General features: G+C 37.3%; 1 protein-coding gene across 1 annotated transcript; it reads left to right on the forward strand.

The window, feature by feature from the left end:
- Window positions 1-12,233: 12,233 nt before the first annotated feature.
- LOC139706942 (olfactory receptor 5B12-like) lies at window positions 12,234-13,178 on the forward strand. Its single transcript, XM_071616918.1, has one exon. The coding sequence runs from the start codon at window positions 12,237-12,239 to the stop codon at window positions 13,176-13,178; it is 942 nt and encodes a 313-aa protein (XP_071473019.1). The 5' UTR covers window positions 12,234-12,236.
- Window positions 13,179-15,005: the final 1,827 nt, after the last annotated feature.

Here is a 15,005-nt window from a genome sequence, read left to right on the forward strand (position 1 = left end):
GTTCCCTGCTATTAACTCCTAAATAAAGTACATGGTTTCAAATTACTGATTTGGGTCTGATATGGGGGAACCTACTCTAACACAGATCCCAAGACTATGAGTCTCTTCTTTAAACAGGCAGATCCTCTACCATTAACCTTGGAACCTAGAGTAATACGGGACACAAGAGACCCTTGTCTCAGATAAGCAAGATCAAATCAAAGGAGAAAAGTTGAAGAAGAAAACATATCCATGCTCATTCTTCTTTCAAATTCCCCAATCAGATAAATTGTATCTCTCTCCTCTGCTGGAAACCTCCACTGTACTTCTGTACCTGTGGCTTGCAAACTTTTGAGTTTTGTATATCTCAAAGGGTTCAATTTTCCCCTTATGCTCCAATAGCAGTGGCTCAGGGTTTAGGAATGTGGATTAGCACTTATTTCCCCACAGCCTTTGTGCTGGCTGCAGACTTCCATGTCTTTTGACAAGAACAATGATATGAGGCCAATGATTATTATTTTGTATTTTCACTGTCCACCTTCTCAAAATTTTTTCCTTGTTCCTGTTTTTCTGCTTTTATGAAAATGTGATCCAATAGAGAATTTTTTAAATATATTCCCTCAGAAATTTGTGTGGTCCTTCAAACAGAGAACTGAGCCAGTTCTTTATTTGATAAATTCTCACCTAATTTCTATTTGAGCACTTATTTCCCCCAGGTTCTCTCTATTCTTTGTGGAGCTCATACAACATAGGGAGTTTTTCAATCTATCCTGTCACTTTAACCTATTTTTGTTTTACTTATAATAAGAATACTTGAGATTTAAATTAAAATTTAGCAAATTTTTAAATGCACAATACATTATTGTTAACTTTGGGCCCATCATTGTACAGCAAATCTCAAGGACTTGTTCATCTTGAAAAACTTATGCTTTGTACTCATTAAATAGAAACTCATTTTCCTCTTCCTCAACCCCCCAAAACTACCGTCCTATACTCTGTTTCTTTAATTTTGGTTATTTTCAATACTTTTTATAACTAGATTCACACCATAGTTTTCTTCTGTCCCTGGATTATTTCACTAAATACAACACTTTCTAGACTCACTCCTATCTAGACTCACATATACGGATTTTCTCTTTAAAATGATTGAAGAGTATTCCATTGTATGTATATGCCACATTTTCTTTATGCACCTAACTGTTGATGGACATTCATGCTATTTCCCGTAACTTCACCTTTGCATATAGGTATATAATAGACAGGAGGATCTGAATATTTCTTTGAGATCCTGATTTCAATTCGTTTGGCTATACACCCCAAAGGAGGATTGCTGGATCAAATGATAATTTTGTTTCTGATAATTAGAATCTTCATATTGTTTTACATAGTAGCTACAACTTTCATTCCCACTTAGAGGGCTCAAGAGTTCAGGGATTTCCCCATCACTTACTAATACTAATTTTCTTTAGTTGGTTTGTTATTATTGTTAATTATAATAACTACCAATAGGTGTAAGGTGCTATTTCATTTGTGTTAAGTCTATGTTTAATCTTCAATCTGTTTTTATGTTGATTTGTGTTGATTTTTCTCTACAATGTAAATTACAATCTAATTTGTTATTTCACATGTGAATATCCAGTTTTGCCAGCAGAATTTGTGGAAGAGACTGTCTCTTACCTGTTGTCCATTCTTGGCACCCTCATATGGTTTTATTTCTGGGATCTCTATTCTATTTTATTGTTCTATGTGTCTGTTTTTATGCCAGCACCATACAGCTTTACTTACTGTCATATCACAACATTTTTCACTCCTTTATTTCTTTTTTATTAATCAATTTGTTTATTTTAATTACATATATATGATAGTAGAATGCATTTTGATTCATTTTACACAATAGCAGCACAATGATGCAGCGTCGCACCATATGTGCAGTCATACATGTACCTAGGGTAATGATGTCTATCTCATTCCACTGTCTTTCCTGCCCCCATGACCTTTCCCCATCCTTCCCTTTCCTTTGCCCAATCAAAGTTCCTCAATTTTTCCCATGCCTCCCCCATTATGTATCCACATCCACTTATTAGAGAGGACATTCAGCCTTTGTTTTGGGGGGCTTGGCTTACTTCACTTAGCATGATATACTTCAACTCCATCCATTTACTTGAAAATGCCATAATTTTATTTTCTTTTAATGCTGGTAATATTCCATTGTGCATATATACCACAGTTTACTTATCCATTCATCTATTGAAGGGCATCTAGGTTGCTTCCACAGTTTAACTATTGTGAGCTGAGCTGCTATAAAGTTGATGTGACTGTGTTACTATGTATGATGATATAGACTGGGTCAAATGGCAGTTCCATTCCAAGTTCTCTAAGGAGTCTCCATAGTGCTTTCCAGATTGGTTGCACCATTTTGTAGCCCCACCAGCAGTATATGAGTGTGCCTTTCCCCCCACATCCTCACCAACATTTATTGTTGTCTGTATTCTTGATAACTGCCACTCTGACTGGCATGAAATGAAATCTTAGAGTAATTTTGATTTGCATTTCTCTAATTACTAGAGATGTTGAATATTTTTTCATATATTTGTTGATCAAATATATATTTTCTTCTGAGAAGTGTCTGTTCAGCTCCTTAGACCATTTATTGATTGGGTTGTTTGTTTTGTGGTGCTAAGTGTTTTGAATCCTTTATATATCCTGGAGATTAGTGTTCTATCTCACATGGCTTATTGCAATAAAGAATACCAGACACCAGAAAAGCTGAAATGAGTCCAAAAGACATGAAACAAGCCACCATGGCAGCCATAGTCAGCTCATCAGTCTGGTTAGGAACCTGGGCATGATCCTGTTGATCCTGCTGGACTCCCGTCTCCACACTCCCATGTGCTTTCTCCTCAGTCACCTGTCTCTGGTGGACTGCGTTTATTCTTCAGCTATCACTCCCAAGGTCATGGCGGGGTGTCTCACAGGAGATAAGATCATTTCCTACAATGCTTGGGCAGCCCAGATGGTCTTCTCTGCAGCCTTTGTCACTGTTGAGAGTTTCCTGCTGGCCTCGATGGCCTTGGATCTCCATGCAGCCGTGTGTAAGCCCCTGCGCTACACCACCACCATGACGAGCGCTGTGTGTGTCCTGATGGTCACCGCCTCCTATACCTGTGGACTTCTGCAGGCTTCTGTCCACGTAGCCTTCACATTCCATCTCTCCTTCTGTCGTTCCAATGTGTCAATCACTTTTTCTGTGACATTCCCCCAATTCTGGCTCTTTCTTGCTCTAATATCTATACAAACGAGATTGTGCTTTTCACATTGGCAGCATTTGATACTTTTTTCACTCTCTTGGTCATCTTGAGCTCTTACCTGTTCATTTTGGTTGCTATCCTGAGGATGCATTCGTCTGAGGGACAGAAGAAGGCCTTCTCCACCTGTGGGTCCCACCTCACAGCTGTTTCCATCTTCTGTGGAACCATCATCTTCATGTAGTTACAGCCAAATTCCAGTCACTTCATGAACATGATAAAATGGCATCTGTGTTCTACATGATGATCATCCCATGCTGAACCCCCTGGTCTACAGCTTGAGGAACAAAGAGGTCAACAGTGCATTCAGGAAGGCTGTTGGAAAACCAAAGTCCTCACCAGGCTTAGTCTGTTAATTGTATATTTCTTACAAACAATGTGGAGCATTCATTGGGCATCTAGTACCTAATAATATTATGTAATTACAATTGTTCCTTTTTTCTCATTTCTCTGAATAGTTCTTTCACAATGATAATGCTTCTCTTCGTGGTTTGTAAATATAATTAGGTGTTAGGGAAATTTGTATGTCTTTTTTCAGAAATAATACGCCACTTCCACTTTAAGAACCAGATTCTAATCCTAAATACTGTAGGATCCCACATATCACCACACCATTAGAGTGAAGTCTTTTGCAGGTAATCCTCATATATACATGATACCAATTCTCAATTCTTAAAATGTAAAATAACACCATGATTCTCATATCTGTATATAGTTCTCAGACATACGTGCTCCTAAGAATCATACTGAAAGATTGTCATAGTGCAGAATACCAGAATATAATTCAAAATAATACCTTTATATATTTGTTGCAAAATTAATAAATCCATAGTATGATCACTCATTATCTGCATCTTCTTGAATCCTGAGCTTCAATATAGCAGAAGGTTCAATGAAGAGTTGAATAATGAAAAATACCCTATAACCAAACCCATTTCATCTGTCAATCTCAGATATCAGAGACAGAGTTCAGAGAACAAGAATTTATTCTGAATATATTGATATTTAATCCTTACCTGACTTCTAGACAGTATCATGTCTAATAAATTTATTGTATAGCAATATGTCCTGTCATAGATGATTCTACATGCTTGTTAATAAAAATGACGAAAATGTAAAACTGTGAGTTTATGTGTGTATTATTTCCAGGAGTAGAATTAGGAGAAAGAAAATTAGGGCAAGTTTGTCCCCAAATGACCAGCTGTAATATTGTCTTCTCACAAAGTACTGAGGATAGGATCAACAAAGACAGGAAATTTGTTCAAGTGTGTTACAAAGGAATGAAATACTATCATTGGTCACTCAGAGACATGCAGTCAGGCACAATCGAAATCACAGTCAAGACTGAGTTTCCTATTTTAAAATGCAACCTCTGGGACTAAGATGGAAGGGGAATTGTAAGTGTAAGAAGGACTGGCATCAGATCATACTTCAGACCTCTCATCTTCCACTGGGCACAGTTTATTATAGTAATACTTAAATGCTTGCTCCATTAAATGAGTTAAATGTAATAGGGAATAAAATAGTGAGGAAATATGTGAATGAGTGGAGTAAGGGAATGGAGTATGAATACCTGAATCAGCACCAAATAGGATCTGTAATAACTGATCACAGGATTCAAGGGCTCCTTTATTTATGTACCTAGGGGGAAGACATCTGTAAATCCATCCCACAGTATTCTCTCTTTGTTTGTCCCATTAATGTAAATAATATGTATATTTTCACTAACCAAACTGAAAGCTCATATTTAAGAATGTAGCCCATATCGCACCCTGCAGGCTTATGGATCATCATGAAACTCAAAACATAGAAAATGATCCATGTGAATCAAACCAACATGGCAATTAAGATCAGGATGACCAATCTTTGTAGGAAAACCTGTAATTGTGAAAATGGATTAAAAGGAAATGGACCCCACTTTTCTGTGTCCATTGGGTTGGGAGCCAGATGGTAGCTGAGGACACGGGGACTGGCATCCTTCTAAAGCATTACCATGTATCACTCAGGTAATGAGGTCCTCAAGAAGACCTCACAAATGCAGCTGTCAGCCCATGCAAAGTCAGATCAAAGAACAAAACATGTTCTCTGAGAAATTCTCAAAGGAGAAGACAAATATCAAGAAAAAGAATCACCAGCTGCCTTACAAACATAAGAATATTGGTTCATGAATTCTCTCTATAGAAGTCACTTTAAACTGTATTAATAATGAAGATCAAAGTCCCCAAGAGGAGACAGTGTGTTCAAATTGTGTAATTCCTCTGTGTCTGTTTCTCTGCTTTCAATATGTGCATAATAATGCTATCTACTCCATGGGGTTGGGTGACCTTTATTGAATAGATCATACCAGGTTTTTAGTACAAATCTTGGCCTTCTATAAAGAAATAAATGTAACGCGCGGTTAATTCACCTTTAGCAAAGAAATGAAGAACGGACCATGTCATGCCTCTGTCATTCTCTAAGAGTGCTGCCTCACTCTTTCTCTCTACTTCTTCATATTATGTAGTTTTTCAACACGGACCTGCAGATAGGTCCTATCCACCTAGGGACACATTCTTATATACCTATCCACCTAGGGACACATTCTTGAAGTCAACCAACTTCTGAGGAAACCAGAACAGGGATAAATTTCTCTGTCTGACTTTAGGATAATCAGCTAAGAAATGTTTAACTATCTGATCACAGTCACAGAATCACCTCATTCTTCTCTGGGATGTACAAGAAATGTATTGAGAACCCAGGACCTTCATGTACTTTCCTCATCAGCCATACTAAAATAAAATGGAATGAAAATTACCATGAAAAATCACCTTGGTGATATTCTTTATGTCACCGGGAAACAGGCAAATAATTTTAAACTTTTGATTGGACTAAACGTTGTTGATAGGGGAGTTTAAAATTAACTGATTTCAGTTCATTTGCTGTGTGATATTTTGGTATTAGGGACAAATTAATTTCCATCAGTGATTTCCTATAAAACGTGATATAATGTAAGCAGAAAAATCTTCTTCCACTACACTAAACACATATAAATTATACAGCATATATTTATAAATTTGTAACGGAGCTCAAGTATTATTTGCAAATATTGTTGTCCAGAACAATGTAAAAAATGGTATATGAGAGATGAGCTTGCTATTTACAGAGTTTTGGGAATAAAACAAATTGTCGAGCATTTAATAGCAATATTATTTCCAAAAAAAAAAAAAAGGAGTGTACAAATTTAGGATAGATTCCCTGGGGAAAAAATTAGAAAAACTATATTGATTTCTTCCAATGACCAGAATCCCCATTTTGTGTGTCTTCATAACCATTTCTCATGTCTCTAGGGATAAAAGAATTTGGGGTATTCATTAAGGGGGAAAAATACACTGACAAAACTAATACAAGACCTGTGAGTTTTAAAAATTTGGGCCATTAAAGCTGTAAAAGCTATAGACAGATATTTCCTATACAATAAGGCAAAACAAAATAGGTTCACCTGAGATGCATTTTCAAACAATAAAGAATATGTTGAATGTAGCAGAAACATAATGAACATAATCAACCAAATCTAAGAGAAGACACATATTGTGTTTCAAGAGAAATAAATCATAATGCAATACAAAAAATTTAAAACAAGTGTTTTTAAAATATTCATCATTCACAGAGGAAATGCATGCATTAAACAAGAATAAGAAATAAGTGAAAGAAAAACAAGTGCTCATTGATCATTCCTAGGTGTGTGCTTTTAAAAAAATAAATAAATAGCACAGGAAAGCCCTGGAGATAAAGTTTATATTTTCAAAAAATATGAAATTATTTAATGGATGGGTTAAATATTAACCTAAACAAAATTGAATTCCGAATTAGCATGTAAATACTACTTTTTAAAATATTTGAAATACTCTTTTAAAAAGAGAGATGGAAAACTTGAAAAACTATTAAACAAACTAGTACAACAGATTGAGAAACTCCAACATGGACCTACAAAGAAACAGAGAAGGAAAATATTTTGATGCCTAGAAAAAAATATTCAAAATAGTAATCATCAGTCTGACAGCAGATTTTTCATAAAAAAAATGTATAGAAGTCAGGAGACAGTGGATCACATCTGTAGTATTATTTTTGCAATATGTCCTCATCTGGTTTGGATATTATGGTGATGCTGCTTCTAAACAATAAATTTGGGAGTATTCTTCCCCTTTTATTTCACATATTCATTTGAGGAACATTGGCATCTTTCTCAAGAATCAGATGATGATCTGGGTGGGTGTGTTTCTGTGTCTTCTACTCAATCCCATTGGTCTATATATCTGTTTATGCCAGTACTATGCTGATTTTGTTGTGAGAACTCAACAGTATAATTTGAAATATAGTAACTGATACATTCAATGTTGTTCTTAATGCTTTGAATTATATGGACTATTCCAGATTTGTTTTTTTCCATATAAATGTTAAGAGTTTATTCCTAGTTCTGTGAAGAATTTCACTAGCATTTTAGTGGGTGTTGCTTTAAGTCTGTGAAGCATTTTTGGTAGTATACATCATTGGCCTTTCTTAGCAGTGAGCAAAATGGACATAGCTCTGTTAGTGGACAAACTCTGTATTCACATGGCAAATAAGCTGAAGACTAGTCGTACAATTTTATTTTCTATGATGATCCATCAATGAGAGAAAAGTCCTCATCACCTAAAAACCTCCCCCAGAGTCCTGCTTTCCAAACACCATAGCATTTGGGATTATGTTGCCAGCACTGGGATTTGGAGTGAAAATGTGAACCATTCCAGTTGCCATATGACCCAGCAATTTAACACTGAAATGTGTACCCAAGAGAAATGAAAACAGGCCCCCACAAATATTATATACAAATGGTATCATTTTAAGAAGTAAATGGTAGGAAAAATGTTCATCCACGGATGAATGGAATAAATAAAATATGATAAATACTTACAATTTAATATTCAACAATAAAAGGGAAGAGAGTACAAATACATGCACAAAATGGATAATCATGAAAACAGTCTAAAAGAAGAAAAACAGTTAAAAATGACCATGACCACAATCATATGATTTTATTTATATAAGGGGTCCAATTCTAATCCTTTTTTATTTATATATGACAGCAGAATGCATTACAATTCTTATTAATCTTAATATATAGAAACAGAACCTAGGTGAGTGGTTTCCTAGGGCTTAGGTATGGAAGCAAACAGAAATCACTTTCAATCAGTTCAGGGTCTCATTTTCAGGTGTTGAAAATGGTCTTGAATTATTGTGCAACAGTCACACAACTCTACATATGCATTGGAAAATGGTGAATGTTGCAATCTGTTCATTACATCATGACAAGGTGGCTGTATAAAAAACAATGAGTGTGTGATAAGGGGATGAGTTCCCAAAAACTTATCTGAAGTTTTTTAAAAATACACAGTTTATTATATCTGATATTAGATAGAATAGATTCTGTCACATACAAGAACAAATAAAGCCAATAACACAATGATTGAACATCACAAGGATTTATTTCTTAATTTGCTACTAGCTGTACAACACAGGGTATCTAGAACAGTGTTGGTCTCTCAACACATGTTCCCTCAAATACCAACCCAAGGGGAACATGGTCTCCTGGAGCTCCTCTCTTGGGAGCATAGACTCCTCAGCTGCCCTAGTGGAAAGAGAGACAACAGATGGGCTGTGCACAGACCTCACTACACCTCAACTCAGGAATGACACACACTGGTGATTCCCTTGTCCACTTGGAAGCGAAGGTTGATGACTCTGACAATTTCAAAAACTCAAGAGAAATATAGGAAGTAGATGTAGTTTTTCAGCACTACTATTTTTCTTCCACTTCCAAAGTCAGTTTTAATAGGATGATAAAGTGGTAACACTTTAAGCTTCTTAATCTCTCCATACATGTTACACATCATGCTTAGCTTTCTACATATCTCATTTCATCTGCATGACTCTCCTGTGAGAGATAAAGAATATTATTACTATATTTTCCCAAGTGATATTCTCAAGTTTGTCAACACTAATTAATTGGCCAAGATCACAAAGTGCCACAGGTGATAGGAATGGAATTTGAGCTAATACACATGGCCACACAATTCTAACTCACAATATGACACTTGACTGTGTTGATGAAAGAGATAATTCTGCACAAATCAGTGGGATTAAAGGTTGAAAAACTGGAGAGGAAAACAATGGACACATCCCTTGAATTTTAGATAGAAGAAAAAAATAATTCCTTCTATTCACCATAACAGGATCGCACAGTGAAGTTATTATTAGTGCATATAATGCATTGCATATTTTAAATCATCAAAATGCAAGTTTTTCAAGGTCCTCAAATAACAACAAAAAAAGACATATTTAAGATGAGAGACAAGCTACTTATTCTGATTTACATGATGTTACATACTATGCACACGTGCTGAGATGCCTTTGAATCCCATAGATGGGAATGTTACATATTTACAAAAAATTGTTTTAAAAAACGAGCAAAAAGCCAGGCCCAGTGGCACCTATAATCCCAGCAGCTTGGGAAACTGAGGCAAGAAGAACACTAGTTCAAAATCCAGCCTCAGCAAAAGTGAGGTGCTAAGCAACTCAGTGAGAGACCCTGTCTTAAAATAAAATACAAAAAAATATGACTGGGGTGTGATTTAGTGGTCACGTGCCCATGAGTTTGATACCCTGTACCCTCCCCCCCAAAAAAACAGAGAGCAAAAAATGTCCCGGCACCACCTCTACAGTGAAAAGACAAATCAATATTTTGCTTAAAAAATAGAATAAATGAAAGAAAAGTGTACCAGGAAGATTCTAAGGAAATTTAAGAAAGATAGAGGTGAGAAAGATTGCATGAGGTCATGGACTCACCCAAATCAGAGACTTTCACCAAGGATTTTATTTTATTGCCTAATATGACTGTGGCACAGCTCATTGACTGACTGGGCCCTTGTTCCTCTAAGATTCTATCCCTTGTGTCCTCACAAGCACTCTCAGCCAAAAGGCACACACCACCCTCTGCTAGCTCCAGACAGGGTCAAGTTAAGGGGCCAACGTGAGAATCGAAGTCTCCTGAGATCTCCACTCTCATGGCACTGCTTCCCCTGAGAGTCCTGTGGAAAGCTGCCATCTCTGGCTTGGTATTTTCATGAGCACAGCCCATGTTCTCTGCCACAGAACAGAGCTCCATGGTGGGGAAGGAGACTCTTCTGCAGGATGAGTTTTCAGATGTGGACTTGGGACAATGGTTGGGATACCCCTTGATTTGTTCCATCCTTTATCTGTTCCCAGCACAAAAGTAAGTATTATGAAAAGAGACAGCATATCTGGTTATAAGTCTGAGGGGCCATAGAAAGCCTCACCCTTTTTATTTTACAAATGAAAAGTAAACAATGCCCAGTTAGTGTATACAGCAGCAGCACGGGCTCTTATTGCTGGTCTTCTCACCCCTAGTTCCCTGCTCCCTCCTCCCACAGTGCTGCTCTGCAGCAGGCAGATGTGCATGCTCACTGCTTTGCCTTACACGAATGGTTGGGAAGATGGTTAGACTAAGGAGGAGAACGCACACCTCATCTTCTTGCATCGTGAAGGTGCTATAAGAGTACAGGTGCAGCGATTATAGCTCAATTTCTCAATTTCAAGGGTTGTGGCTCCTAAAAGGTCTCCTTGACCATCTATATTGTTAGCCTGCTTTCCTTAGGATTGTCAAAGTTTGGACATTCAATATGGTTAGCTGAACATTCTGCAGTAGCCAAGAAACCTGAGATAAGCTGAATAATGGCTCCAATGGCTGCATTTGAAAATGTTGGTGTCATGGTTCTCAAAGAACTTTCATGTTCATTATCACATAAGAGCCTACAACTGGGAGGTCAAATTACTTTCAATTTGGATCTCCTCAGCAAGAAGGGCTGCATCATCCATGATATGAATGTGGCAGTTTGTTAGTCCAGGAGAGATGAAAAGCACTCAGTTTTCACATTTAAAAGTGTCTCTTGGGCTGAGAGAACCTCTCATGCTGTAACCACAGCAGCACTGTGAGCTGGCACCTGAGTAGTCCAAGGTCAGTACAAGCAGATACACCAGATGGCTTGGTAGAGGACACTGAGTTTCTAGGACAGAACAAATGGAACTCTACTATCTTCCTAGTCTACCTCCCCACATCTAAAGCAAAGATATAGCCAATGGCAGGAAATGGAAAACATCAGTATATGTAAAAATAACAATTGTGACATAAAAAGGAAAGCCATAATTGCTTGCTTCAACATTTTGAAAAACTTTTTCTACTATTTGTATGCACCAAATGACACCAAATCACCACTAAGTATGTGTCCATACGTTATGAACACTCTATAAGGACCTTCATTCAAAATGAAGTTCTAATTTAGGACCCTCATGAATTAGAGTTAAAAACAGGAGTGTCCCTAGAGCAGAGCCACAAGTCATTGTATACGTTCATTTATTATAAACATGTTGGGTATAGAACTTTCAAAGAATAGAAATCCATTTGAAAGTTTTGCTCATATCACACACCAGAGATTAACCAAATATTTTGTAGACTGGGCTTTCTGCTGATTAAATTTTCTGGGTTTATTTTGGACTAGTGCGTTTGCAACATATTCCAAGTCATGATGAAGACTCCAAAGTGCTTTGTTATGATAAAGAATGCCAGATACCAGAAAAGCTGAAATGAGCCCTATTGTCAAATAAGGACTGGCAGGAGAGCCACAGTCAGCAATGACCTTCCACACCTACCTGTACCACTTTCCGTAACAAGAAAGACCTCCCTCAACCAACCTGTTGCTAGCATTAAGTCCACCTCTTTCACAGACTCCTCCAGGATCAGGAAGCTAAACATAAGCAGGAGTCCCTGGCCACACTTAGCTCTCATGGTGGTGCACAACTTGAAAGATTTGATTTCTCATCTTGTTACATCCTTCTCATGATCATTCCAACCTGACTTTGATGGAAAATATCTCAGAGGTGACTGAATTTATTCTGGTGGGGTTAACAGATGCCCTCCAGCTACAGGTCCCCTTATATATGGTCTTCACCCTCATCTACCTCATCACTCTGGTTGGGAACCTGGGCATGATCCTGTTGATCCTGTTGGACTCCCGTCTCCACACTCCCATGTACTTTCTCCTCAGTCACCTGTCTCTGGTGGACTGCGTTTATTCTTCAGCTGTCACTCCCAAGGTCATGGCGGGGTTTCTCACAGGAGATAAGATCATTTCCTACAATGCTTGTGCAGCCCAGATGTTCTTTGCAGGCTTTGTCACTGTTGAGAGTTTCCTGCTGGCCTCGATGGCCTTGGATCGCCATGCAGCCGTGTGTAAGCCCCTGCACTACACCACCACCATGACGAGCACTGTATGTGTCCTGATGGTCACCGCCTCCTATGCCTGTGGACTTCTGCAGGTTTCTGTCCATGTAGTCTTCACATTCCATCTCTCCTTCTGTCTTTCCAATGTGGTCAATCACTTTTTCTGTGACATTCCCCCACTTTTGGCTCTTTCTTGCTCTAATATCTACACAAATGAGATTGTGCTTTTCACATTGGCAGCATTTGATACTTTTTTCACACTTTTGCTCATTTTGAGCTCTTACCTGTTCATTTTGGTTGCTATCCTGAAGATGCATTCATCTGAGGGACAGAAGAAGGCCTTCTCCACCTGTGGGTCCCACCTCACAGCTGTTTCCATCTTCTATGGAACTATGGTCTTCATGTACTTACAGCCAAATTCTAGTCATTCCATGGACACAGATAAAATGGCATCTGTGTTCTACATGATGATCATCCCCATGCTGAACCCCCTGGTCTACAGCTTGAGGAACAAAGAGGTCAACAGTGCATTCAGGAAGGTTGTTGGAAAAGCAAAATTCTCACTAGGCTTAGTCTGTTAATTGTGTATTGCTTGCAAAAAAGTTTAAAACATTCATTGGGCATCTAGTGCTTAATAATATTATTTAATTTCAATTATTTCTTTTCTTTCATTTCTCTGAACTGTTCTTTAACAATGTGAATTTTTCTCTTCATGATTTGGAAATATAACTAGGTTTTAGGAAAATCTGCATGTCTTTTTTCAGAAATAAGATGCCGCTCCCAGTTTAAGAGCCAGATTCTAATCCTAGATACAATAGGATCCGACATTAACACACCATTAGAATGAAGTCCTTTGCATGTAATCTTCATATGTACATGATATCAGGCTTATGTTTTTAAGTCTTAAAATGCAAAAAAACATTATGATTCACATATACAGCATAGAGCCATAGTTATCAGATGTTTGTGCGCCTAAGAATAACCTTGTAAGATTGTCATAGTACAAAATACCAGGATATAATTCAAAATAATATCATTATATATTCCTTGTAAAGTCCATAAATTCACAAGATGATCACTCCTTATCTGCATCTGAGTGTCAATATAACAGAAAGCCCAATAAAGACTTTGAATAATTAAAAATACCATAGATCCAAATCTATTTCATCTGACAATTTCAGATATCAGAAACAGAGCTCAGAGAACAGAGTTTATTCCAAATATATTGACATTTAATCCTTACCTGAGTTCTACATAGTAGTCATGTCTACCAAACTTATTGTATAACAATATGTTCTATTGTAGATGCTTCTATGTTTTTAAATAAAAATGACAAATTTGTAAAATTGGGAGTTTATGTCTACAATATTTCCAGGAGTAGATTTAGGAGAAAGAGGAAAGGGAAGGTTTTTCCCCACACTAGCAGCTGGAAAACTATCATCTCACAAGGTCCTGAGGGTCAAGATCAACAAAGACAGGAAATTCTCTCAGGTGTGATACAAAGAAAAGAAAGAATATTGTTGGTCACTCAGAGACATGCATGCAATCTGGCACGATCAAAATCACAACCAGGACTGAGTTTCCTATTTTAAAAAGCAAACTCTAGGACTAAAATTAAAGGGGAATTGTAAGTGTAAGAAGCACTGGCATCAGTTCATACTTCTTTCACTGGGCTCAGATTATTTTATGAATCCTTAAAATGCTTGCTTCACTCAATTAATGAAATGTAATAGGAAATTAAATGATGAGAAAATATGTGATTGGTGGTTACACTAGTGAGGAAGTGAGTGAATGTGTGGGAGCAAGGGAGTTCTCTCTAAAGAAGTCACCTCAAACTGTACTAATTTAATAATGGAGAATAAAGTCCCCAAAATGGTGCAATGTGTACAAATTGTGTAATTACTCTGTGCCTCTGTTTTTCTGCTTTTATTATGTGCACAATAATGCTATCTACTCCATGGGGTTGGGTGACCTTTAGTGAATAGGTCGTATCAGGTATTTAATACCTTTCTTTCTGTAAAGAAATAAATGTATGTTTATTACACCTTTAGCAAAGGAATGAAGAATTGGACCATGTCATCCCTCTATTACTCTCTATTACTGGGCTGCCTCACTGTTTTTCTCTACTTCTTTATATTAAAATATTTTTCAACATGGACCTGCAGACAGGCCTATACCCATCCACCTAGGGACACATTCCTGAAGGCAAGAACCTTCTAAGGAAACCAGAACAGGGACAAATTGCTCTGTCCCTTTAAGATAATCAGTAAGAAATGTTTAACTATCTGATTACAGAAACAGAATCATCTCAATTCTTCTCTGTGTTATCCAGAAAATGTGTTGACAACCCTGACCGTTTTTGTGCGTCTCATCAACCGTACTAAAATACTAATGGAAAAAATCCCCAT

Source organism: Marmota flaviventris, chromosome 9 (genome assembly GCF_047511675.1).
Source record: "Marmota flaviventris isolate mMarFla1 chromosome 9, mMarFla1.hap1, whole genome shotgun sequence".
NCBI lineage: Eukaryota > Metazoa > Chordata > Mammalia > Rodentia > Sciuridae > Marmota > Marmota flaviventris.